General features: G+C 63.3%; 2 protein-coding genes across 24 annotated transcripts in view; one reads left to right on the top strand and one right to left on the bottom strand.

The window, feature by feature from the left end:
• The window catches only part of COL18A1 (collagen type XVIII alpha 1 chain), a 75,106-nt gene extending 74,428 nt beyond the window's left edge, over positions 1 to 678 (top strand). For all 12 annotated transcript variants that reach the window (XM_021071536.2, XM_021071537.2, XM_084992323.1 and 9 more), the window contains one exon: positions 236 to 678. In XM_021071536.2, the coding sequence (XP_020927195.2) occupies positions 236 to 449 (214 nt within the window). In that variant the 3' untranslated portion in view covers positions 450 to 678. The remainder of the gene's footprint in view (positions 1 to 235) is intronic.
• A 3,151-nt stretch (positions 679 to 3,829) lies between these two features.
• Positions 3,830 to 25,444, bottom strand: SLC19A1 (solute carrier family 19 member 1). Of its 12 annotated transcripts, none has more exons than XR_014825281.1 (7): positions 25,398 to 25,444; positions 22,130 to 22,303; positions 20,674 to 20,893; positions 15,971 to 16,706; positions 15,713 to 15,870; positions 12,351 to 12,463; positions 3,830 to 4,626 (listed from the first exon to the last, which is right to left on the bottom strand). XR_014825281.1 is itself a non-coding variant. In XM_084992330.1 (7 exons), exons 3-7 carry the CDS (start codon positions 20,860 to 20,862, stop codon positions 4,361 to 4,363), a joined length of 1,491 nt encoding a protein of 496 aa, XP_084848456.1. In that variant the 5' UTR covers positions 20,863 to 20,893; positions 22,130 to 22,224; positions 25,398 to 25,444; the 3' UTR covers positions 3,830 to 4,360. The 12 variants fall into 12 exon arrangements, 10 of the variants coding, with proteins under 10 accessions (XP_084848456.1, XP_084848454.1, XP_084848452.1 ...); XR_014825282.1 differs by having other exon boundaries at positions 12,351 to 12,492; positions 13,443 to 15,905; XM_084992330.1 differs by having other exon boundaries at positions 12,351 to 12,492; positions 22,130 to 22,224.
• Between the last annotated feature and the right edge of the window lie 1,091 nt (positions 25,445 to 26,535).

The following is a 26,535-nucleotide window of genomic DNA, read 5'->3' on the forward strand; positions in this document are numbered from 1 at the left end:
GCCGTCGGAGTCCTGCTCCCTCGGCTGTGCCCCTTAAAACAGCAGCATCTCGGGAGCAGTCTGGGAGGCAGCCCCTAAGAACTAGGATGGACTGACTACGGCCACCCAAGTTCTTGCCCTCCCAGCAGCCCCCCTCCAGTCAAACCTCCGGCTTGGGGGCGCCCTTTTCTGCCCAGGGCCACCCTCCAGCCTGGGTGGGCAGCCCTATGGGACTGATGCCCAGCGCATCTTACAGGCCCCAGAAGAGCGTGTGGCACGGCTCAGACCCCAGCGGGCGCCGGCTGACCGAAAGCTACTGTGAGACGTGGCGGACTGAGGCCAGGACGGCCACGGGCCAGGCCTCCTCGCTGCTGGCGGGCCGGCTGCTGGAGCAGAAGGCCGCCGGCTGCCACCACGCCTTCATTGTTCTCTGCATCGAGAACAGCTTCATGACCTCCGCCTCCAAGTAGGATCTCGGCTGCCTCCACGGACGGATGGACGGACGGACGGACGGACCGACAGGTGGCTGGAAAGGAGCATCAGGCTGGAGGAGCAGAGCGGGGCCCCAGGTGGGGCAGGAGCCTCTGCCGGCACCTCAGAGAGGGGCCTGGCGGGGACACTTTCCTGTATGGTTCACATTTCATGTAATCTTCAAGAAATAAAAGGAAGCCAAAGAGAGTATTTTTTAAAAAGTTTAAACAGCCTGGTGCCCAGCCTCTTCCTCTGCCCTCCCCATGGTCCAGCGCCAGCTGGCCAGCCAGGTCAGCAGGGGGACTGCTCGGTGCCCGTGCAGCCTCCCAGCCCGATCAGGCCAGAGCACAGAACTGCCTCTGTTTAGGCATCGACTGCCCCGGAGGCGCGTCCCCAGGGCCTCCCAGGTGCTGAGAGGGGCCCTCCGCCTCCCGGCAGGTGCCGGCTCCTGCAGACCCCAGGCCTGTGCTGCCCAGCCACAAGGGGGCGCCGGGGCTGCACCCTCAGGCTTCCTGCTCCCTCCCCTCCCCTGGCCCAGGGGCTGCACGTTCCCAAGCTCGACACCCCCTGTGGACCCCAGGGGCTGCCACACAGGAAGCCTGCCTGTCCCCTGGAGCCAGCCCTGCCACGTGAGGTCCGGACACTATACTGGCTTCTTGAGTGACCCGAGGTCACAACCAGCAGAGCTCCGGCTGTACTGGGAGTTTCGATGAGTCCATAAACCCAGCGCCCTGTCGTTGGGCCCCGGCCTCACACCCGGGGCGAGGATTCCTGCCTGCAGCACCTGCCCAGCTCTGCCTCGGAGCACATCCTGGGACCCAGCTGGGCCCCAACCCAGCACCCCGCCCCCTCCAATCCTTGGCCGGAACTGCCTCCTGCTGAGCTCAGCGCCCGGATCCCTGGGTTCAACTTTGCAGGACACGGAGCTCAGAAACCTCTGGGGCCACAGGGGGTGGCCACGTGTGCCCCCAGCCGGGACACGGCTCACAGCCTGCACGGGCCTGCCCAGTCCAGCCCCGGGACAGGCGAGGTGGCACGGAGGGGTCCGAGCCAGCCGGGGACAGGACTGGGCCGTGTGCCCAGTGGCCGCGTGTGCAAGGCAGCGGCTGAGGGCCATGTGGGCTCGGACCCTGCTCCCCACTATGCACAGCACAGCCCTGGGAAAATACACGGCCTCCTTGCTGGAGGAGTGAAGGGGACTTTGGGGGTGCATGTGGGCATCTCTGGGGGAGCTGGCAGGGTGGCAGGCCAGAGCCCAGGGTCCATCCCAGGGTCTGCCGTCCGAGCACGAGACTGTAAAGCGGCGGGATCTGTCCTGTGAAGGATGTTGTTCCAAAAGCTCCAAATAAAAACAACCGTTTCCACCAACACCGGCCTGCGAGCAGCCTTCACTGTCCCGAGACAAGCGCTTCAGAGCCTTGTCCTGGAGGCCCAGCTGGCTGACCCTGCCAAGGAAGCGCAGGTGTGCCCAGGGACACGGTGCCCCTGGATACACACAGGCGTGCACAGGGATACACAGGTGTGCACATGGACACTGTGCACAGTATACACGGGTGTGCACAGCGACACACAGGTGTGCAGATGGACAAGGTGCACCTGGATACACACAGGCGTGCACAGGGATACACAGGTGTGCACATGGACACTGTGCACAGTATACACGGGTGTGCACAGGGACACACAGGTGTGCAGATGGACAAGGCGCACCTGGATACACGTGGGTTTTCAGATATGAGGTCGTCCCTGGGTATCCATGAGGAACCGGTTCCAGGACCCTGTAGACACCAAAATCCGAGGATGCTCAAGACCCTTCTATGAAATGGTGTAACATTCGCACCCCCTCCGTATACGTCACCCCACGTTATTCACGAAACCTCATACAAGAAAATGGGGTGTAAATAGTTGTAAATAGAATGTAAAGCCCATATAAGTAACCCACACGCGGCAACTTCAAGTTTTGCTTTTTGAAACTTTCTGGAATTTTTCTGGCTACTCCTGCGGCATGCATAAGTTCCCAGGCCAGGGACTGAACCCAAGCCACAGCAGTGACAACGCTAGATCCTTAACCCGCTGAGCCACTAGGGAACTCCTGGAATTTCTTTTTTTAATATGTTTAATCCACAGTTGGTTGACCCCTCAGATGTGAAGCCCACAGCATGGACCGCTGTCTGCACACGCTGTGCGGTTGCGCGTGGGTGTACACGGGTGTGCAGGGCGTATGTGGATCCACAAAGGCACGTGGATGTGAGCAGGCACATGCGTGCGCAGATGTTCCCACATGCACGGGTGTACACAGGGGTCCTGGATCCCCACGCACCTCTCTTCTCTCTCGGGGGTCTCTCTGGGTGGTGACCAGTCTTCACTTCAGAACCAGGAAGCAGTCTGTTTCCTGGGCGCTCAGACCCAGCACCCACGTCCCCACAGCTGCTGCAGGTGTCTGACGAAGGGCCATGCGAGCTGCACGGACGGGGGCTCACCTGTACCCCAGGAGCTCAGGGGCAAGAGACACCGGCTCTCAAAGCCGGGGAAGTGGCAGAAGCCGAGGGGGCCCTGCACCTGTGGGGAAGCTGCAGGGGGAGCTGGGGCACCAGGCCCTGGGCCAGCTGCAGCTTAGGTGCCCGCAAAGGGGAGGGTGTTGGGCACGGAGCAGAGCCCTGCCTCCTGGGTCAGTAGGCAGAGGGGAGCCCCTCCACCCACCAAGCCCCCACCGGCCCCTGTGCATGATGGGGTGCAGTGCTCGGCTGGTTGGCTGCGGTGGTGTGTGGGGGTGCGCCCAGGGACCACCTACCCGTACGGCCTCTTTCTCGACCCTCAGGGCACCCCAAGATGCCCTGCTCCCCCATGCTGCTCTCAGGGACCCCAGGGAGCAGCCAGCTCTGGCGGGGGCCCCTTCGCCACCCAGAGTCCTCCTCTGGGCTGGAGCAGTGGCCTTTCCTGTGGGCCCCCGAGGGCGGGGGCCGTCAGCGGCCCAGGCCTGGATGAGGGCACAGGGCAGGGTTCAGCTCAGGCTGGGGTGTTGGGCCCCGCCTGTGGCTGGGGGCTGGGCTGGGACCCCCCTCTTGGCCCCTGGCACCGTGTGGAGTCTGAGAGTCTGGGGACCAGCAGACGGTCCTGTGTTTCCAAGGAAGCAGGACTGGCTCTCAGGCCTCAGCAGCACCCAGGGTGGCGCAGGCCAGGCCCCCGCCTTGGGGACGGGGCGTGCGCGAGTGAGCTGCCCCTGGTGGCCCCATGGGGTGGCTCAGTGTTACCCCGCTTCAAGAGCCAAGGGAGGAGGGCCTGAGGCGAAGCCAGGGACCAAGGACCAAAGCGCCAGCTTCCCCTGATGGAACCACCCCCTGCGCACCCAGCATCGCCCCCAGAAGCAGGAGCCACACGAGTATTCTCATCTGTGCCAGCTTTCTGTTGTTGTTGTTGTTTTGTTTTGTTTTGTTTTTTAAAAAGGAACAGAGCATCATTTAAAATGCAAGCACCTGAACAATTACAAATGTCACAGTTTAGCCGCGGGCCCCAGGACCTTGGCTCCCACTCCCGCCCGCAGGGCCCAGGACAGCTGAGGGGGGCCAGTTCCCTGGCTGGCATCTGGGACCACCTGGGGACAAGTGGGACCTGCCTCCCTGGGGGTGAGGACAAAGGCCTGTGGGCATGAGGAAGCGCCCCCGCCAGGGCGTGAAGCAGGCCGAGGGTGCCGCGTTCGGGGCCACATGGGACAGGCCAAGGACCCCTCGCTGGGGTGGGGGTCACGGGGACGGACCATTAGGGACCCCTGGGTCACCGGTACTGCAACTGAAGGCTGGAATTCGGACGATGCCACAGCATGGCCTGCTGACCCCAAGAGGAGAGGCAGCTGCAGGGACGCATCAGTGCCCAGAGGTCAAGGCCCAGGAGGCTCTGGCGTCAGGAATCTGGCCGCTCAGCGGGCAGGACAGCAGGCCGGGTGGGTCAGGCTCTGGTCTCGGGCAGCTGGCAGCGCTCCCGGGAGGCCCTGGCACCGTCCCCCGGGGCCCCGGCCTGTGCGCTCAGCGCCTGCCCAGCCTTCTCGTGCGCGGGACTCCTCAGCTCCTGGGCCAGCGCCAGGGGCTGGTGGCGGCCCTGTCGGAAGTGGCGCAGGCCCGCCAGCACAGCTGCGAAGAAGTAGGCGACAAAGAGCACCAGGAAGTACACGGAGTAGATGAGGAACTGGAACAGAGAAGGAGCGGGTGAGGCAGGCGGGCGCCCAGGGTCTGCGCACCTGCCAGCTCCGTGATCTGCCCTGCGGCCCTCGACCACTGCGGGTGACAGCTGATGTGCAGGGCCTCTGTGCCGCGTGCTCCACGGGAGCCTGGAGGAGGAGGACAGGAGCCCCCGGCCCAGCCCCCGGGCCCCGTGACCAGTGCCCAGCCGCGACGCCCGGGGACTCGGGCCCAGCACCGGGAATGCCAGGCGTGTCCCTGGGACCCTGGGAACCTGGCTCAGCCCTCCTGGGAAAGCTCATGTTCAGAGCCAAACCAGAAAACGAAGCTTCAGGGCCTTCGCTTCCAGGAAGACGAAGCCGGCGTGTCGTGCCCGCTCCTTCCCAAGTGCGATTAAAACCACGGACAAGCAGAGGGCACGCCCGGGGGGACTCTGAAAGGCGGACGGCACAGACAGGGCAGAACCAGCCGGACCTCGGAATCCGAAAGGCAACACGGCAGCGTCGTCCCTGGGCTCTTTCCCTCCTACTGCACACACTGTAAAGGAACCAAAGCAGCCAGCGACTTGGAGACGCCAGAAAACACAGGCCGTTCTCTCTGATCAAAGGCTCGCGAGAGGGGCCACCCCGCCCAGCAGGACAGGCCCCTAACGGACGGGAACCCCAGCCAGACCCCACCCTCGGGACCCAGGCTGTGAGGAAAGCGCCACCCCTCCCCGGGGGTTGCCGGTTCAAGGCCCAGTGGTGAGCTGGAATGGTCACTCCCACAGACCACAAGGCAACCTGGACCTTCAGTCTCAGCAGGTGGTGCCCAGGGTCTGTGCAGAGGCAGGACTTCCACCCACGGGGCAGTAGTGAGAGTGCCCCGCCCCCACCAGTGTCACTGGAGGCCACGTGGGGGGCAGGACTGAGGCAGCCACACCCCCTGACCACTGGAGGCCACACAGGGAGCAGGCGCTCCCACCCTTGCCCAGTAGGGAGAAGCCCCCAGCACCGGCAGTGTGAGGAGGGCTGCGTGGGGGGCCTGGATCTCCAGCCGACCTGCCGTGACAGGTGCACGCCTCAGCCCTCTGCCAGGGTGGTGTCAGACGCCAGCTACAACAGAAGGCCTGAAAAAGAGCCAGCGTCTCCTAACATAACCGCCAGAATGTACAGACTTCATGGGAAACGTCACTCAGCATTCTGAGAAGCATGAAGGTGTCTCAACGAGGGAAACACGATGGGCAGACACCAATACCAAGCTGGCAGAGAAGTACGGGCATCTGAGAACGAGCTGAAAGTAGCCATCACGAAAATGCTTCACGCAATAACGAACACGCTTGAAACAAATCAAAGAGGTGTCAGAAGAGAAAGAGAAGAGAGAAAGAGAGCTTGGAACTGAAAAATAAAGTAACCAAAGTAAAAACTCAGCAAATGGTCTCAACAAAGCACAGAGGGGACGGAGAAAAGAATCAGTGAACTGGAAGACACAGCAATAGAAATGACCAAATCTGAACAACAGAGAGAAAGCAGAGCAAGGGCGGGGCGGCCGGGGGGGTGGGGCGCGCGTGGTCCCCACTTTCCCCCGGGGACGAGCCACGAGATGCAGCCCCAGGCCACGGAAGCAAAATAGGAGCGAAAGAGGCTGAACAAGGGCCTGGGCAAATAATGGCAAGAGTCAGAACCCGCAGATTCAAGCAACTGAGGGGACCCCACACGGGACAACGCCCCCCACCCAACCCACGCACGCCGTATTCAAATTTTTGAAAGTTAAAGAGAAAGGAAAAATCTTGAATGTAGCCAGAAAATAAAATAAAAATGACGCCTTGGGGGAAAAGAATTAAAACGACAGCGGATTTTTCATCAGAAACCAGGAAGGCAACAAGGAAATGACAGATCCTTCATAGGCTCCAAACTGTCAACCCAGAAAACCCAGAAGTCTAACCAGTGAAAACACCCTTCAGGCACGAAAAAGAAATCAAGACACTCTCGGATAAAGAAAAACTAGGAGAACAGTTTGTCTCCAGCAGACCTGCCCAGAAAGACGGCTGAAGGAGGTTCTTTCAACAAACAGTGAGCAATAAGGGACGTGGAAGACCAGGAAGGAATGAGCCAGCCACCCCCGCCCTTCTCCCCAGGTGCACCGCCGTCGGCTGGCTCAGGCAAAACTTCATAACCGCACTGGAGGTGGGCCCAACGGCATACAGAACAAACGCCTACTGTTCCATAAACAGGACTTTTTTATTTGTATACAGAGGAAATAAGACACTGCACCATAAACTGGATTTTTTCAAATTTGTCTTTTTAGGGCCGCACCCACGGCATATGGAGGTTCCCAGGCTAGGGGTCGAATTGGGGCTGTAGCCACTGGCTTACGCCACAGACACAGCAATGGGGGATCCGAGCGACATCTGCGACCTACACCACAGCTCATGGCAACCCCAGATCCTTAACCCACTGAGCGAGGCCGGGGATCGAACCTGCGTCCTCATGGATGCTAGTCAGTCGTTTCCACTGAGCCACGATGGGAACTTCAACACATTGTACCATGAACAGTGGAGGGAAAGAGACATAAAAGAAGGTGGCATTTCAATACTTCACTACAACCGGCCGCTCAGTACACAAAGCAACCAAGAAAAACAGAAAAAAAGCGCTATCCCGAGAGATACACTCAAAAATACAGCCGATGAGCCAAAATGAAATTCTGAAGACCGTGTCAATAACCCACAGGAAAAGGTACAAAAAAGAGCACAGAACAAAAGGCAGAGAGAAGAAAAGGACAACAGAACAAATGACCGGCCCATGTAAACACTACCACATTAACGAGCACACAAACAGGCTGTCTCCATAAACCAGCTGCGAGACAGGGGCAACCGTGCGCTGGCTACGAGACGTTCGTTTAAGAACCACAACACTGGCAGGTTAGAAAGAGTGGAAGAGAATGTATCAGATACACATCAATCAAAGGAAAGCAGAACGGCTCTGTCAACACCAGGCTGAGTGGACTTCAGAGAAGAGAAAACGACCACAGGCAGAGAAGGACATTCTATAACGACAAAGGCTCAATCCCCCAAGACACACGGCAACTGCAAGCGCGTACGCAACAGCCCTGCAGCACCGGGAAGCAAAAACGAGACAGAATCGAAAGAAAAAACAGATTACGTTCACAACTGGAAGTGGAAACACCATTTCTTTCTCAACAAGAGGCCAGAGAGAAAAAAATCAACATCCCATCAACGACAGGACCCAACCGATGTTTTCGAACGCTGCACCCCCCACGGCAGAATTCGCATTACCCTCAAGTGTCTGTGGGGCATATAACAAGACAGGCCGTGTCCGGGGCCGTAAAACAAACCCCACATTTACATAACACACACCGTGTTCTCTGATCAGGACAGAACAGAACCAAAACAGAAATCAATATCAAAACACTTGGAAACTAGACACCACACTTTAAAATAATCATAGGTCAGCAAGAAGGTATAAAGGGAGATTGTTAAAAAGACACACTGAAATGAATAGAATGAAATACAATATATCAAAATCTGTAGGCTGCAGCTAAAGCAGAGCAGAGAGGGACACCCAGAGCAGTAAGTGCACACATCAGAAGGGAAGAAGTCGCAAACCGTTCACCTGCGCGCCCATCTCAAGAACCTAGAAGGAGACGAGCAAAATAAACACAGAGCAAGAGGAAAAGAGAAAATGAGGTACAGCCAGGCAAGAGAAAGAAATAAAAGGCATTCAAACAAAGACCTCCAGGAACTAACAAGTGATCCCGGCAAGGGTGACCGCACAGGAATCAACGTAGTTCTTACACGGATGGACCTCGGAGGCATCACGGGCTCAGGGGCAAAAAGCACCACGATGAAGCAAATGTCGCGACAAAGTCAAATGTCGCGACAAAGTCAAATGTCTGGGTTTCCCAGCGCAGAGGAAAATTCTGCTCTGCTATACGGCAGTCTAAGAGCACGCGATAGCACCGTGTCTTAAAAACAATACACGTATCTAGTAAAAGTATTTTACCGCTAAAAAGTGCCAACCATTATCTGATAACTCGGGGTTGCCACCGACCCTTCAGTCTGCAAAAAAGCACAGCCTCTGTGAAGCGCAATAAAGGGAGTCCAATAAAACGAACCTCATTTTGCTGCTTGTGCCAGCAGGGAACACCTGGGCCCAGCAAGGAACGGGGCCCGGGGCCCTCCAACCCCTTCGCCGACGCCTGTAACCCGCAGCGTGACTGCATGTAGAGACGGGGCCTTTCAGGAGGCGACTAGGATTCAGCGGGGCCGGGCGGGGGGCTCTCGCCCCGGAGGACAGGTGTCCTGCTGAGAGAGGCCCCGGGCGTGCGCACGGTCGGAGGAAAGGCCACAGGGGTGGCAGGGAGAGGCAGGAGGGAGGCCTCGGGAGAGACTGAACCGCCGAGACTCGCACCCCAGACCTCAGCCTCCAGACGGGCGCAGGAGAGACTGGCGCTGCGTAGGCCGCCAGGCTGAGATGCCTCATCATCGCGGCCTTAGCAGACGAATGCACACACCGACGTCGGAAGAGAGCAGCACTTAGGATCCCTCGAAGAGCAGTGACGCGCTCAGGGACAGATATAACCCAACTCGCCCACAGCACCGCGTCGGGGAGACGCCACGATGCCGAGAGAAATCACAGGCGCTCTGGGCAGTGGCGAGACACACCGCGTGTTCCCAGGCTGGAAGGTTCCACAGAAAGATGTCGACTCGCCATCATCGACAATCAGGCCTCAAGCGACTCCCAGCAAATTCCCAGCAAGAACGTCTGTAGATCCAGACAAGATGGCTCGCAAATGTATAGAGAAAGACAAAGACGCTGTAACAGCTAGAACGACTTTGAAAAAAGTTTCAAAGCTGGAGGAATCAGTGACCCCGCTTCCAAGCCGACCACAGAGAGGACAGGGTGCTGGCGGTGGAAGCGGAGTCACAGGACTTGACGGATGCGAACCCAGAAGCACGCGCTCGCACAAGTGGTCAGAAAGCCACGCAGTCTTGTCAACAGAGGACGCTGCAGCAACTGGACAGCCGCAGACAGATGACAGGAACCTGGTGGACTTCACCTCGGATGCAAAGGTAACTCAAAACCGGTCACACGCTTCAACTCTAAAACTTTCCAAAAGAAACAGGAAAACCTTCAGGCCCCAGGGTCAGGCAAAGAGTTACGTGTTCCGTGTGACACCCAAACTAAGAGCCACAAAAGGAAAAATGAATAAATCGGACCTCATCAAAATGAAAAGTCCTGCTCTGCTCTGCGTTTCTTCTCTGTTAAGAGGAAACGGCCTGGGAGAAAGCAGGTGCAACCACACGTCCGCCCAAGGACGCGTCTCCAGAACACACGAACAAGGCTCCACACTCGGGAGTGAAAAAAAGCCACGGGATCCAATCAGGAAATGGGCAGAAAGTGAAGCGACACCTGCCCGCAGAGGAGGCTCAGACAGCGGCTGCAGGTGGCAAGAGGAGCGACAGCAGCTGCCAGGGAAACGCACGTCCCACCACAGGAACCAGGCCTCCTCGCCTCTCAGGGCGGCTGAGTAAGCAGAGCCCCCACGCTGGGAGCTCCCGCTGCGGCACAGCGACTCCGACTAGCATGAGGATGCGGGTCCCTGGGTCCTTGCTGAGGCTGTGGCGGAGGCGGCGGCTGCAGCTCCAACCGGCCCCCTGGCCCGGGACCCTACACATGCCACGGGTGCGACCCAAAAGAAAGAGCAGTGACAGCGCTGCCAGCTACTGACCACATGGGTCGCTCAGGCCTGGCTCAGGGGAACGTAACCGGGGGCAGCTACCGGGAAACCTCGGGCAACTTCGGAAAACCTGGGCCGCCACCATGAGGCTCAACCACAGCTCAGAGCATCTATCCAGAGAAACGGACAGCTCGGTTCACACCACGCGAGATGAACACATTTCCGGCAGCCCCAGACCGGACCGACCAGGGCTCCTCGAGGGCAGCGGGTGAACGAGCCTGGGTCCAGCAACCTGCGGGCCCCGCGCAGCCAAGAGCGACATGAGCCAGCGCTGCACGCAAGGCGCCGGGCGGGCGGGACCCGAATGATGCCAATCACGCCGTATCCCGTCGGGCTGTGTGGACGCTTTACAGGCAGAAACAGGGAGAGACCACCGTTGCCCAGGTCAGGGAGGAGGTGGCCGGCGAGGGCCAGGTGGGGCTGCAGAGGGGCAGCCTGAGGGATCCTGTGGGGAGGGACGCTTCGTCTCAACTGCGGACGGTCCGTGATCGGGCAGCACCCGCACCTCCGAACAGCAGGAGGTGACCAGTGGGGAGGGTGGGCCTGCCTGGGGTACGTGGGGCTCCGGGTCACCTGTCCCAGGTGCGTCTGTGGGGATCCACACCCAGAGCTTCACTGAAAAGATGAGCCACCCAGGCAGCCCCCACGGGCTCCATGCTGGTTCCCACCCGGAGCCCCCAGGGTCACGTGGTGAGAGGGCACATGGGCCACCGTGCAAGAAAGGTGACTAAGACGGCTGGAAGCACCTGCCTTCCGGCCGCCGGTATTTCCAGCAATGGACAAACCTCTAGGGTCCCTGTTGACCAAGAAATTAAACCAGCCAGTGAAAAACCCATATATTGGGCTAGCTTGACCCAGAGGGGCCAGGAGCTGCCACACGGAAGGGGGGCCAGGACAAGGGAGGAAGGCTCTGCCCCCCAGCCCAGGGCCGGGACAACTGGGGTCCGGGGCAGGGGGCTCCCTTGGGCCAGCGGGACGGCAGCCAGGCCAGGCTCCAGAGAAAGGCCGGGGCCACACCCCACACAGGAGGCCCCAACCCCGTCCCTGGACAGCAGGCCTCGGGCCCTGGGCACAGCCCTACTGCCCACACCCCTGTGGACCCGAGTCCAGCCACCCTGCTCAGCTGCACATGAAGCCTGGGGGCCGAGACCCACCTGCCCATGGGGACACAAAGGCCAGCAGTGCCACGTCCTTCCCCCAAGGGCATTTCCAAACCTCAGCCCAAAGGCAGCCCCTGCCTGGAACTTCCTTCTGGCCAGCTCTGGGGTCACCCAGGAACAGAGCATCGGGACAACTCCACGGAGCTGACCCGGCCCCGGGGGCAGTGGGGCTCCCAACAGAGGCAGGGGGCTGGGCAGGCTGGCCCCCAGGAGCCCAGTCACCATCCCCTGCAGGCCCATCATTCCAGCTCATTCCAGCAGAGAGGTCCTGCCCTGGCTGAGGCCACCAGGAGTCCCATGTCCGAGTGTGCCCAGGCTCCCAGTACACAGGAATTCTCAAGTACTTCTCAGGAGGCCGAGGACCTGCCTGGGGCTGGACGAGGGGAGGGGGCAGAAAGGGCCGGCACTTGCCAATGTCAACCCCGCCGGCTCTGCTCTCAAGCCCTGAATGAGGCCTGAGTGAGGGCAGCGGGCTGAACAACCCAGGGGAACCTCAAGGCCACGCCTCTGTCCCTCCTAGGAGGTCAGCCAAGGGGGTTGGAGGTGGTGCCAGGGCCCGGGGGGGGTACCTCCAGAAGTGACCCGAGCCAGGCCAGCCTGGAAGGCCCCAGGCCCCACTGCCCCGGCGCGGGCGGCATCTACAGTGGAAGCTGAGCCACGGAGGGAGCCACCCAGGCCGGCGCTGGGGTGGCCAGATCTGCCGCCCTGCCCGCTGCCCCTGCCCTCCCGCTCCCACGCAGTCCAGGGGCCGCCCCCGCAGCAGTGGATCTGTGGTCTGGGTCCCGGGCGGGACCAGGAGGCCCGGCCAGGCCACCCCCGATCCGGGGCTCACCTGAGAGGGGACCGGGAGGCCCAGGCCCCGCTTGTCGGAGACGATGACAGTAATGACGGTCTTCAGCACGGTGGCGAGGAAGGTGTTGACTCCGAAGACCAGGGCCCGCAGCTCTTGAGAAAGAGAGGACGCGATCTGGAACCTTCCCAGGGAAAGGCGAGATGAGGCGGGGGCGGGGCCGGGCGGCCTGGGGGCGGGGCCGGGGTAGCTCCGCCCCCCACGCTCTGAGCAGGCGCCCCTCCCACCCCGAGGCACAGGAGCGGAAAGCCACCCCCGCCCCCCAGAGGAGAGTCAGTCTCGGGGGACAGTCAGTCTCGGGGGGACTGCGGGTCGGAGTTCTCACACCATCACAGGACTCTCCACAGTGGTCCCCCCGAGAGCAGGGAATTAACAGGATCACCAGCTGACAGAGCAGGAGGAAAATGCCCGATTTAAAGTCCTTCGTGGTTAAGTGACTCGGCAAAGGAGGGAAAGAACCGCGAAACGAATAAGGAGAGCGGAGCAATGGATGCGTTCGGCGCCTCCCGCGCCCCGCCAAGAAATGCACATGCGAACCGACTTGCGACTCAAAGCCCTAAGCGTCTTCAAAAAATTAACCAGACAAGAGGCTTCCAAAATTCTGAGGACGAAATGGACAAAAATACCCAAAAAGCCTTTAAAGAGAATGACCAAGGCCAAGGAGCTTCTGCTGGGGCGAGTGGGGGGGGGCCGCACAGCGGTCACGGCCGGCACAGCAGTCACGCGGCGGCGCACGGGCTGCGAGAAGAGCCCTCAGCCCTAAGGTCCGGGCGGCAGAGGCGGTCCCGGGAGAGGCCAGGCCCCGCCGCGCGCCCCCCACAGGACCGGCTCCAAGGGTGCTCCCTGCGCTCCTCGGCAGGCAGGATCAAAGGCAAACAGCGGTAACACGGCTGATGAAGAGGCTCCTAGGGAAGCAGCGCAGGCTCCTCCCCGCCAGGCCCCCTGCCGGCCTCTGGGGCGTGGGAACCTCTTGCCAAAGAGTGAGTTTAACGAGCGAGGGAGAAAGTGCAGAAGCGAAGGAAGACAAACAAGACCCGAGCACCAACGATTTAGTCATTAAGCAAAGTCAAGGACCTTGAGTTCCTCCTCAGGGGCTCTGGACCGCACTCTGAGCCAAGTCCTCGAGCTGCTGCAGAGACCGACAGCCCAGCAGGTGAAAGTTAACTGCGTGATGACCAGACTGCAGTCGTGACATGAGCTGCCGTGATTCCAAGAACTGGTCTCCAAGAAATGGGAACAAACGGACGCCGGCACTGAAGACTAAGCACCTAAATAAGGCTGCTCAGACCACCGAACGGCCGGCCCTCCCTCCGCCTATAAAAGCTCTTGCCCCCGGCTGTCAGTGGGGGGCGGCCAGGGGACACACGTCCACCTTCCGCAGCGGCCGCCTCCAGAATGAGACAACCTGTCCTTTCCACCAGCCGCCCCCTATCGGCTTTAGGGCAGTGAGCGGCCGGCCCACTTTTGGTTGTGCTATCACGGACGGTGGATGTGAGCACACTGCCCATGACAAGGGTGACAGGAACCCCAGCAGGAAGAACCCACAGACAGAAGCTGGCCACGACGCCGGGCAGCAGGCAGCCCGCTGTCCTTCAGGAAAAGCGAATGGCCCATGCCACCCTCGGGCGCCGCACGCCTGCCTGGCCGACGTCTGTGACATCTCGAGAGCCCCCTCTAAAGCGCAGGCCCTCTGACCTGCCAGTCCCTTCTAGGACCCACCCAATGCCACTGTTAGAATCTGGGGAGAAAGGGGGGGGGGTCTCGCTCGCCACGCGACCGCCACGGGAAGACACGGAGACGCATCATCGCCAAGAGCACGGCCCGCCTGCGACCCGCGAGCTTAAAGGGCCAGGGGGCAGAGCAACCCCAGGCTGGCTCCCGTCAGCCCGACCCCACACGTCAGCAACGGCGACTGGGGGGCCGTCTGCCTCTTCTTCACATCTTTCCGTGTCACATTTGTCCTTCTCCGCGTCACACGTGACCTCTCCTGCTTTGTATTAGATCTTTTCACCATGAGCACGTATGGTTTTCACAATTAACAAGGACACTCCTGAGAGAAGTGAGAGAAAAGCACCAACGGGCCTGGCGCCCTTTCCAGAATCGTCAGAAGAGGGTGACAGAAAGTGACAGAAGAGGCCGAGAAAGCGTGAAGAGGGGACAGGGAGGAGGGGAGGCCACAGCGTCCAGTCTGCACAAAGGCCAGGCCCCGGCCACGCAAGGGGAGTCGGGGAAGGCGGGGAGCAGACGTCACCCCGGCAGGGCCAGCTGTGCTCCGGGCGGCACCGGGCCTGAGGGGCAGGGAAGAAAGGACGCCAGCTTGGCTCGCAGCTCTCACAGCCCAGGGCAGGTGGGGCCTAAAGAGGGTCTCGCGGTGCCCGGGGTCAGGCCGCCACACTGAGGGGACAGCTACAGAGGGTCAGGAGCCCAGGACACCGTCCAAGCTCAACACAAGGCGGGGACGGATGTTGTGGTGCGGGTGTGACTGCAGAGTGGGCGGGAGGGAAGGGGGAGGCCGCGCCCTGGATGTCAGGCCTGGAGGGCCCGCCGGGGACAGGGCACAGAGAGGAACCAGGGCCAAACGGCCGGGGACGGGGACGGGCCCACCTGCTGGGTGCAGGTGTCCGTGCGTGTTACGTGTGTAGTGAGGGCCCATGTGGTGTGTGTGTGTGTGTGTGTGTGTGTCCAGGGTGAACACATGGTGTGAGTTTGCAGCTTCCTCAGAGCTCTGGTTCCAAGGGTACACACAGGGTGTTAGGAGCCAGCAGGACGTGGGCCAGGGAAGACTCTGGAAGGCACAGGGGGTCGATAGGCAGCTCTCAGGCCGTCCCTAGGGAGGTGCAGGAGTGTCCCCAGGGGTGTGACAAACACAAGGGCATTGGGGGAGGGCTCCCCCCAGGCAGAAGGTGAGCTGGGTCACCGGGCCACTCCTGGGCTGGGAGTCACAGTGTCCAGCAGTGGCAGCGGGAGAGACCAGGAAGGGCTGCAGGGCTACCCAAGACGTGACCTCAGACGCAGGACCTGGAGGCTGGGGCAAGGACGCGACGGATTGTCCCTGTGGACCCTGAGTGGCTTAGGGGGAGCACAGGAGACGCCCACAGGGCCAGCTCCTTGACCAGCTTTGGGGTCTCAGCAGCCCAGACCCAGCATGTTGGAGAAGCAGCCCGCTGGCTAAGGGTACCCAGGGCTCACGCGCCTACGGACCTGAGCCATAAGCTGCCTGGCACACACGCCTGCGGCTCCCCGTGGAACCTTCTGGAAGGAGGGCCCTCCAGCCGCCCGCCCTGGGCTGCAGCCCTTCAGGAGCCGCCTGCCAGCGGTGTCCAGGCCCCCTGCCGCTGACTCACGTGGCGATGGGCACCAGGAACTGGTAGGCGCCGCGGAAGAGCACGAAGGCGCCGTAGCACAGCCAGATGCTGCTCGTGCTGTACATGAGGAAGACGAGCCCCGCCTGCACGGCCGTCACCACGGCGATGACCAGCTTCGCCCACAGCGCCCAGCGGATCTTCACGAAGCCGGCAGAAAAGGAAGTGATGGCACCTGCGGGGACAGGGCGCGTCACCGCGGGCCTGCGGGGCGGGCGGGGCGCGGGGGGGGGGCCGTACCGAGCAGCGTGGAGGCGGCGTCCGCGCCGCCGTTGTAGACCCGCGAGCTGTCCGCGGTGGGGTGGACCACGTTCCACAGGATGTGCACGTAGTAGACGATCAGGTAGTAGCCGGCCGAGCTGAAGACCCACCAGAGCGACCAGAGGCGCAGCTGCGGCAGTCGCAGGGCGCGGGCCAGCTCCCGCAGCAGGCGCGCCAGCACCGAGTCCCGCCGGGCCGCCCGCGCCACCGGGGGGCCGCCGCCCGGGCGCATGGGGTCCAGCTCGCAGGGGGCGGGCGCGCTGCGGTTAAAGAAGAGGCTGCGCTGGGGGCGCTTCAGGAAGAGCGTGAGGACCAGGCTGAAGAGCAGGAAGGCCAGCGAGACGTAGTTGAGCGTGGAGAAGGGCACCCTGCCCATCGTGACCAGCAGCTGGCCCAGCACGGAGCTGGTGAAGACACCCAGCAGCACCGCGGCGCGCGAGTAGCCGGCCACGCGCTGGTAGCGGGCGGGCGGCACGAGCGCGAAGATGTAGGAGGAGTAGGCGATGCGCGCGGCCATGGTGATGCTGAAAAAGAACTCCATGAACTGCATGTGCAGCACCGTGGAGCCGAACAGCAGCAGGAGCCACACCGACACGTAGCTCAGGCCCTGCAGCAGCAGCACGGGCGTGTAGCGCAAGTAGTCGGTCAGCAGGAAGATGGGCACCAGCACGGCCAGGTAGGAGTAGGACAGCACCGGCGTGATCTCGTTGGTGACCTACAGGACAGCCGGCGTGTGACCCCGAGCCTCTGGAGGGCTGGCCCAGCCACTGCAGTCCCCTGCCACATCCGCTGGGCCCCGCTACTGCGCCCCCAGTCAGGACGACACAGAGCGCTGTCCTCTGAAACCCGAGCCCCTCAGGACTGTCCCGGACAGCGGGGAAGGGAGAGGGGCACCCAGGGCCCCACCCACCTCGGGCTGCCTCTCACACGGCAGCTCGGCGCTGCCAGCCGCACAGAGCTGCTAAGTGCCCTGCGAATAGGCAGTCATTACGTGTCAAGTCAGGCAGACCCAGGCTTACTTTTCTCTAATGCAGTAAAAACACGAAATGACTTCACCTTAAGTCTAACAAACGGAACACAGAGCTGGAACCTGCTTACATTCACGCCAGCCCCGAGGAAGGTCTCCCGGGACCCTGGAGGGAGGGAAGGTGCCCTGCAGCCACCCTGCCCGGCCCCACGGGGAGCAGGACTGGGCCCTCACCCCCAGCCACCAGGCAGAACCAGGGCCACGTGTTCCATGGGGGCCAAGGGAGCCACCCGCAGCCTCGGCCACTCAGCTCATCACAATCAGAACACCCGCCGCCCCGCCCCCGCCCCCCGCAGGACACAGCCCCCCGGGGCACACAGGGTATGTGACATAACCACAGACCCACTCGGGGTGAGAGCCAGATGTCCCCCAGCTGCCCAGGAAGGACCACCCTGCACCCACTCCCTAGGAAGAGGGCCCCAGCTCTCTGGCCTCTGGGATGGACACAGGAGGTGCCTGTCTTGTGCTCAGAGCCTCTCAAAAAGGCCAGGTGGGCTTCCAGCAGGTGGCTCCTCACAGGACCCCACCCAAATCCACCTGACCCTACCCAGGATCCGGCCACAGCTCAGATGGGCTAGGGACAGCACCAAGCGAGACAAGGGCCTTGCTGGGCTCTCAGAGGCTTGGGCCTCTCCTGGGTGCCCCCTGACTCAGGGCGCTAACCTTGACTGGGACTTGACCACCTGCCAACGCCAAGGGGTGATCCCTGTAGCAGCCCAGGGGGCCCTCAGCCCTGTGAGGCCAGCAAGTACCAAGGTCCACTGGACAGGTACAACCTTCAACCGAGGGCCCAGAGCCAAGCCCAGGTCAGCTTAGCGTCCTCGGGAGGCCCTTCCCTCGTTCACCAGTGGCTTTCTGCAGCCCTGGCATCTTTCCACCCAGGACGTGCCATCTGACCAGCCAAGCCCAGAGCAGTGCTTCCCAGGCTGTGCTCAGGACGTCAGGCTGGCACACACCCTCCAGGGCCCTGACCCAAGCGCTCCTGCCTGGTGGCCTCCTGAACCACATGCCCACCAGAAGCCAAAAGCTGTAGTCCCCGAAGCCATTCCAAGAGAGGCTTCGTGCACATCTGAACCCCAGGGAGGCTGGATCACCAGTGCTGCTCCCACAGCCTTGGGGTGACTGCAGGGATCAGAGCCTTGTTTACAGAAAATTTCGGGAACCTCAAACAACCCCTCAAGCGACAAGCTCTGTTGGCAGACAGCTTGCTCCCTTGCAAGGGCCACAGGGTCAGAGCCACCGGAGGCCTTTCTGCCCGTACCCTGCCCCCACCTCCCCTCTCCTCAGGCGGGGCAGCAGCGGGCCAGGCGGGGACTGACCCCTGTCACACTTGGGAAGTGCTGCGAGCATGGGCACCCACAAAGCCCCTGGGGCAGATGGCAGAGTGACAGCCTCCTACTGGCCTCAGCCCAGCACTGCTGGGCCACGTTCCCAACGCATCGGTTTGGGCAGGACGCGGGAGAGGGGCCCAGACTGGGACCCCGGAGGTTTCAAGGCAGCAGCTTCTCTGAAGTCAGCAGCTAGGCCCAGACCCCACGGCAGCCAGACAAGGATGTGGGTGTCGTGAGTCCTGAGCACCAGGGAGACAGGGAGCACGACAGGGCCAGGCCCCAGGTAACCGGATTCCAAGCGAAGCCAACACGGGCAGCACCCAGGGACCCCAAGTCCTGCCTGACGGGGGAGCAGGGGCAGGGCAGGGGCTGTCACGGAGGTCAGCCCAGGCTCCCGCCAGCGATGCGCGGGTCAGCTGTGGGCCAGGTCTGACGAGCGCGTGGAGCGTCCTGGGCAGGGGTCACGATGGAGGCAGGACAGGGTTGCAGGGCTCAGCCCAGGCAGCTCAGGTGCGGAGGAATCACAGGCCCAAAGGGGCACCGCAAACTGTGGACCTTCCTGGAGGTGCTTCGTGAAGCCGGGAAGGCGGGCAGGGCAGCGCTCAGCATAACCCAGGGAACATCTGGCTGCAGCACAGACGGCCTCGGCCAGCAGAGAGAGGAGGCCTCAGCTGCAGGGGAAGCCCTGGCCCACAGGCACTCGGGGGCCCCTGCGCCGGGGGCCCCACCAGGCACAGGAAAGCAGATGCCTGTGGGGAGGGGAGCTGGCTGGGGCAGTGCACCAGGGACAGCCGGGAACACGCGGCAGAAATGGAGTGGGCGCCAACCCAGCAGGCGGCTCCCCCATCTATCAGATGGGCAGAGACTCAACAGTGCCTCGTGGGTGCTGCCGCGAGGGGGTCAAGCTGCAAGCTGCAGAGGGACGGCAAAAGTCGCGCAGCAGCGTTCTCACCGCCCCCCACGGGCCCCCACTGGGCAGGACACGAACAAGCTGGAGACCCTGCGGGCCCTGGAGCAGGAGCGCCCTCTGTGGTTCGAGGCCCTCGGGCGGGAGTGAGGCAGGACCAGCCTAAACCTGTGCCAGAGAAGCAGCCGTGGCCACAGGCCCACTGGGCTCTTCCCAGACAGGCCTCTGCCGTTCCTCTGGTCACCTCCAAGGCCTGGAGGGTGGCTTAGTGTCTGGATCCTACTATTAATCAAAATGTGGTCTGAGGGCTGGCAGGTGGGACTGGTAAGTTTCCTGCTACAGGGACTCTCCTTACAGTATTTTAATGGAGCTTCGCCCTTGCTTCTAGGTGGCCTCGGAGGTGGGCGAGGGCCCCTTTGAGAACAGAGTGGGGTCCAGGGAATGGCTGTCTGGCCATCGGTCAGTGAGCAGCGTGAGGGACCGGCTGCTCCTGGGAGGCCCTGGGGGTCTGAGGGGCATGGGGGCAGCCCCATGGCCCTGGCCCCTCCTAGCTGATGGCCAGAGCCCACCCCCCGCCGAGTCACCTGGGAAGTGACCGCTCTGGCCACAGGGCTGGCCGTGGGCTGGGAAAAATCACACACGTGCAGTTTCGAGCTCGTGCGGCCCAAGCACACAGGTGTGTCTATTTTCCAGGGGAGCTGCCTCATGGGGACAGGCCCCGTCTGCAGGGCGACTCCATGTGACTTAATTCTAGAGCCAGGGAGGGCCGGGTGCTGAGCTCTGGGGTGGGAGACAGGCAGGGGCTCCCTGAAGAATCAGGTGAGAAGTCTCGTTGGGACTGGGCGCCAACGATGTGGGTGTGGGGCTGCCCACGCTGCGGGGGACAGACAGAGCAGGGGCCGGGGTGCGTGGCTCAGGACACGTGGCCAGGCAGCCAGGACCGGGCTCTCCGGCAGGACGAGCAGGGGTGGTGACCAAAGCTCAGACGACTGGTCCGCCCTGTGCTTCACCAGCCAAAGGCCTCCGTCCTCGTGATGTTTTATTTTGAGGAGAAGGAGACCAGCGGGGACACTGCCCGTTGCTGCTTCTATTCTGCCTTTGACCCCAGAGGCTCCCGCTGGGCCTAAGCTTATTAGTCAGCTTTCAACGAGACCCTCTGGCTGTCGTTGAGCAGAAGGAAAATTCCTTTGGTAAAAGCCGGACAAGCGGGCCCTGCTGCCAACAAGTGCCCGCACAGCGGGGGCCCCTCGCGCTCCCCTCAGAGACTCCCGCACGGGGCCCTCTGCTGGGCCGGCCGAGCTGTAACTGGCCCAGAGTGGCAGGGACCCAGCGGGCGCAGGGTGGCACCTGGGGACCTGAGGGGACGGCCCCCTGGCCTGCGTGGCTCCCGTCCCGCCCGCTCCCGGCGCCCGCGTGCCTGCTTCTGCGTGAAGTTCTTGTCGGGGCCTAGGAGGTAGGGCGTGATGAAGCTCTCCCCGGGCCGCATCTGGGCCAGGAAGCCGTAGAAGCAGAGGAAGAAGACCAGGCACCACCAGGACGGCAGCCTGCCACCCGGCCGGGGCTCCGCAGACGCCTGCTTCTCCCCTTCTGGGCCAGGCAGCTCCATGCCACCCGGGGCCCTGGCGGCGCTGCGGGACCTGGGGGGGAAGGCCGGGGTCAGGGCAGCTCGGAGGATGGGCCGCAGCGCCCCCGACCCGACACGCAGCAGAAGGGCGCCCATCATTCAGTCAGGATTCCACGGCCCCAAGCCCGTGGTCCCAGCCCGGAGCTCGTGACATCCAGACACCAGGTGCCCCCAGACCGGCCATCCCCTCCTCCCGGGGTCCCCAGGCTGCACGCTTCCACAAGGCGACCACCAGCCACGCCCTGGGGGCCACAGATGTTGAGTCGATACAACGAAACGCAGTTTTAGATCCAGTCCCTTTGGGGGCGTGGCACTCATTTCAAGTGGTCACAGCGCCGCCCGCCGTGACCACGGGCTGGGCGTGTCTTCCTCCCCGAAGTCCAAGGCTGCTCCGAGGCCCGATGTCACAGACCCAGGAAAGGGGCAGTCCCAGGAAGACGGCCAGAGGGCGTGGCAGAAAGCACCCCCCCCCCAAGCCCAGGCACACAGCACAGGGGTCAGGGATGTGCACAGGGCCCGCCAGGGACCAGCCACCCACCGAGGGCGGAGAAAGACTTCACGCCAGTGTCAGGATTCTGACGCAGCCGGGGCCTCAGAGGGAACGACAGGTGGGTAAGCAGGACCGTCCCTCTCCCCGCCTGCTTATTTCCATGACTCAGGGAAATGGGGCGGGGGCAGGGGTAACAGCTCTAACCTCCCCGAAGAAGCCACGGCTGGTGGGTGTGTTTGTGAGGTGACAGGGGGCAGGGGCAGGGTGACGGGGGCAGCCGTGGCCTGGGAGCCCCAGGGTTACCTGCAACAGCTAGCTTCCCGCCCTAGGGCCAAGGAGACAGCAGTCGGGCAGTGGGGCTAGAACCCAGCCCCTCCCCGAACCCCAGCACCCCCAGGAGGCGCACCCCCGGGGAGCATCCAGGCCAAGTGGCTCCAGCAGAAGCGCCGATGCTTGCTCCCCTCGGCCTGGTGTGTCCGAGGAGACAGCCAGGGTCAGGGCAGACACACACCCCCGGCTCCAGCCCCAGGATTCGCCTCAAGTCCACTCCCCGCTCCCGGGGGAGCTGCTCCCTGGGTGCGAGAAAGACCGCAACCTCGGCCAACCCAGCTGGCACCCAGCGTGGGGCCAAGAGCCGAGAACGTACAAAGCCCAGGGTTCCCAGGAGCGGGGCCCACGCTCCCTGTCCCCCAGGGGCTCAGGCCCTTGGCCCTTCCATTCTGAAAGGTGTCATCTCCAGAGGTGACGGGACTTCCCTACCTGGTGTCCCCGAGTCCCCGGACAGACGTCTCAGACTCCAGCGCCGGGAAAGAAAACTGCTGTCTTCGTTTCTACTTCCTGGACGCCCATGGCTTCTGAAACCCCGAGGCGGTGCTTCCAGTCAGAAGCGTGTCTGAAGGTCTGAGCTGGCCCAGGACTCTGCACCCACACAGCCTGAGACACGCCCAAACAGGTGACTGAGCACGCCCGAGCCCCAGCTCGGGATTCCTGGCTGGCCGCTGATAAGAGCTCGGCCTCAGTATCTCAGGCTAGCACCCAGCCAATGCTCAGATGGGCCCCAGGCCCCTGGCGCCAGCCCTAAGGTCCCAGGAGTCCTCCAGGGTCACCGCATGGGGCTGGACCACCTCCCTCCCCAGAAGCACAGAGATGCAAGGGTTCCCCCCCCGACCCCAGGCGGTGCCCAGGGAGCTCAGACAGCAGAGGAGCCGGCGGGGGTGGGGTCTGCAGGGAGCGCCCCTCCCAGCCCACCTCAGGGCGACCCGTCCAGCACCGACCCCACAGGCCGGCCCTCCAGCCCCATCCCTGCCCCTGGGCTCAGCACAGGAGCCCCCTACCTTCCTCCTGAGTTACAGGACAGCGGGAAGGAAGGGGGCCTCCCCCAGCCTCCTGGGCTCTGGGGTCACAGGGCCAAGGGCTCACGTGCACGGGGTCTCGCCTGTGGTTGCAGCCCACTGGCTGGCGGGTCTCCAGGCCCCAGGGAGCCTCCACCCGCGTCTCCATAAACACCTGCTCAGGGGGCCACAGGCCCAATTCCTGCATGGGTGGCGCCAGGAATGCGGCCTTCTAGCCCCGAGGAGGGACGGCCTGCAGACACTGCGGCTCCGCCAGGTCCACCAAACGCTCCGGAAAGAGGGACTCGCGCTCCCTCGGCCCTTCTTACTCGGCCCGCTGCCAGGGACCCTTCAGGGACATGAGTGGGGCTGCCCACCTGGGACGGAAGCAGCTGCCCGGTCCTAGGAGAGCCTCACTACCCCGTGGCCAGCCCGGTGCGCCCTGGAGCCCAGCCTCCCCGGCGCGGCCAGCGGCGCCGAGCAGCACAGTGGGTCCAGACCCTTCCAGGCTCCCCTCGGAGGTGGCCACGTCCATCTCGGCCTCACGCTCTCCCGAGCGCTGCTGGAAATCCTGGCCCTTCCCCGACACAAAGCCCTCCTCCAGGCTCTCGGTGGGGGCGCACAGCCCGGGCCTCCCCTGCACCAGCACCTCGGATTCCCTCCAAGAGCGGCCCCCCCCGGGGCAGAACTGGCTGAAAGGCCACCAGAGGCCTCACAGGAGAGAAGGGCCAGGCCTCGAGGCGCTGGCACCTCGTCACTGAGTGCAGTGTAAGCACAGCACTCATTTTAACTAAAGGGCCGCCCTGGGACGTGGGAACGAGCGTCTCTCCCTGCAGGGCCGCCTGCGCTTTCCAATACCTCCCAACAGGCCGAGGGCTGCCAGTTCGTGCGCCCACCGGCTGGACGGCAGGCTCAGGAGGGGCTCGGCCATCCCAGGAGCATGACCGCCACGCAGGAAGCGGGGCCTTGGGCAGGAGAGGCTACCTGTGCCACACTGGGCTGGGCACGGGGACAGGGGATGCAGAAGCCTGGTTCTCCCCAGCGAGGCCGGGCTGATGTGCTCCGGGTTTGTCGGCGTCAGGGCTCATGCTCTTCGTTTACTCCAGCTTAATCACCAGCACGGACAGGCGAGGCGGTCAGCTGCCACCGCTAAGACTAACGTCCCCTCCACACACTCAGGCCGGGGAGGGGAGGCACAGGGACGCATGCTCGCGGTGCAGAAACAGCGCAGAAGGCAAATGAGGGGGGTGCCCGAGCGCAGGGCAAGCGGGTGGCAGGGCACAGAAGGCAGCACGGCCAGCCGGGGGTTGTGGCGAGGACGAGGACCGAGGACCTTCAGAAGAAGGCTGTGGTTCCCAGACCCCCTGACCACCCGGCCGGCACCTGCCCTGGGGGGTGGGGCACCAGGTGCTCCCCCTGCTCCGTCCTCCCAGCAAACAAAACAACAGCAAACACCACCTCCGGTTTGCCATTTGGCCCCAGCTGCCCGGAGCAGGCTAACACCTGCCAGTTTTTCACAGAGAAAAGCCCTCTGCCCCTCCCGGATCAGGGGACAAGCCTCTGCGCTCCAGAGAGTAAAATAAAATCCTTGCTCCGTCACCACTGTGGACATGAAGCCCCTCTGGAGGCGCTGGTCAGCTCTGCCCAACATAAACACTCTAATACGCAGGGATACTGAACCCACCAAAGCCCTCCCTCTGGGTAAGCAACGTGCCAACACAAGAGGACAAAGACGCAGAGCCAGGCAGTCCAGCCCAGCAGGGGGTGAGCCCCAGCCAGGAGCCCTGGGGCCTGGGCAGCCAGCTCCTCGACCTGCAGAGAGCCGTGGTTCTGCTGATTCGGTCTGGCTTGTGGAAGCCCCCCAGTCTCCCTGGTCACCTCTTTGCAGGGCTTCCTTTGGGCAGCCTGGACAACAGCTCCTTCCTGCTGCGTTTTGAATTTTGGAGCCAGCTCAGATTCTAACCTGTCCCCTGAGACCTGCGGCTGGGACCCCAGTGGGGTGAGGAATACCACCAACCCATGTGTGTGCCTGGCCACTCCCTGAACTCTCCAGGACAAGAGCTGCAGACACGACCTGACAGAGGCGTAACTGCCCCACTGCCCTGGACCACCTCCAGCGCTGGGCTCCAACCGAGCCAAAAGCTACTCCAAAAGGAAGTTGTTCCCAACTAGACTCCAGGCGCAGGAAACGACAAGGGCTTGGCAGACCACAAAGGCACCGGGGGCTTCCCACACGCGAGGCTCCAAAAGTGACAGAGTCTCAGAGCACGCGCCAGGTTCCCACGAGCGCCGAGGCTGCACGTGGGGCTGATGGCTCCTGCATGCCCGCGAGCGCCCCAGCGCCCACCCGTCACCAGGGGCTCATGCGCCCCACGCTCCCCCCAGGCCCCGCAACCCCCGCACTAAGGGCCCATGCAACCCGCCCCCACCCCAGGCCCCGCAGCCCCCAGCCCCCGCCTCAGCGCCTACCTGGGCACCAGGAGCCCGTGCAGTCCGCGCTCCCCCTGGACCGCGCTCCCCCTGCAGCCCTCGGCCTGCACCCCTGCGCCCACCCCGGCACTCGGAGCCCGGGCACTCGTCCCCGCGCTCCGGCCGCGCTCCCTGCAGTCCTCAGCCTGCGCCCCCACGCCCACTCCGGGCCCCTGCAGCCCCCGACCCGCGCCCCCACACTTCTCACGGACCGCGCACCCAAGTACCTGCCAGCTCGCGGCCTCCCGAGCTCTGTGCCCCCCAGGACCACAATGCCCACAATGCCCCGCGGCGGCACGCTTCCGGGAGACTGGGGGAGGGGCGCGCCTGGTCCCGCCCCCGCCACACGTCACCACCGACCCCAGCCGCAAGGTCTCAGGCGCGCGCCCCGCGGTCGACCCCGCGGTCCGCGTCGGACGGGCGCAGCAGCTTCGCGCGCACGCCCCGAACCCCAAGCCCCGAATCCCGGGACGCCATCCCCACCCCAGCGCACCCTGCTGCCACCCCCCTAGTCCTGCGCCCCTAGTCACACGGCGCAGGCGACTCCCCCGTGCGTCCACCCGCCCCGCAGTCCCCACCACACCCCCGGAGCCCCCTCCCGAGAGCTGCTCGCGCGCCCCTAGCGCCCACCCACGCAGCACCGGGCTCCGGTCATACGGTCGCAGCTCGGGATGTGCTGGAGGCCTCCCGGGACCCGACCCTGCACGGAGGCACAAACCCACTCCCAGCTGTGACCGCCCCTTGGGCGAGTGCTGGACCCCTGACTTCGCAGCCTGTCCCGCTGCCCTCCTGAGCTAGAAGTTCGTGCGCTTTTTAAGTTCTTTCCGTCTCTGGCCAACCCGAAAACGCAAGCCAGGGACATTGGTCACTAAGCCAGGCAGGACAGGACAGTGGGGTTGGAAGGAGTCCTCCTCCCCCCAGGCAGCTGCCCTTGTGCGGGTCACCCTGACCCAATTCTGGTCTGGCGGCTGCCTGGGTGCGCAGTCGGCTCCCCCGACTCCCCCGACTCCTCGGGACTCTGTCCCCGCGCCCGCTCAGCTGCCAGAGGGAAGCAGAGCGAGTTGGGGGAGGGGCGCGAAGACAAAGGACAGGCCGTAGCTCTGGCGGGACAGAGCGGAAGGAGAGGCCTGCCTGAGGACCTGGAGGGGCCCGAGGGAGGGCACAGCCTGTCCTTGTGTGGGGCTGTCACCGTCTCCTTGCCAGTGCCTGTCCCCCCACCCCCCTTCTGGGCAGGACCACCCTCCCTGGACTTGGCCGGTCTGGGTCAGGGAGGCCCCTGCGCCAGGTCGTGGCCGAAGGGGGCACTGCCCAGGCCGTGACGCTCGGGCTGGAGCAGTGGGAAGCCACCCACCCCCTCCCCCTGTG

Source organism: Sus scrofa, chromosome 13, assembly GCF_054392235.1.
Source record: "Sus scrofa isolate SSC_HxYL_T2T_F1_AM1 chromosome 13, Sscrofa_HxYL_maternal_Yorkshire_Landrace_v2.0, whole genome shotgun sequence".
Lineage (NCBI taxonomy): Eukaryota > Metazoa > Chordata > Mammalia > Artiodactyla > Suidae > Sus > Sus scrofa.

Excerpts from the sequence above, each read along its gene's own strand:
- SLC19A1 (XM_084992328.1), bottom strand. The coding sequence starts at position 20,862 with ATGGAGCTGCCTGGCCCAGAAGGGGAGAAGCAGGCGTCTGCGGAGCCC. Across the intron at positions 15,906-15,970 it reads CGCCGCCTCCACGCTGCTCG|GTGCCATCACTTCCTTTTCT; the intron begins GTACGGCCCCCC and ends CTGTCCCCGCAG. Across the intron at positions 4,627-12,350 it reads GCCTCCCGGTCCCCTCTCAG|TTCCTCATCTACTCCGTGTA; the intron begins GTGAGCCCCGGA and ends TCTCTGTTCCAG.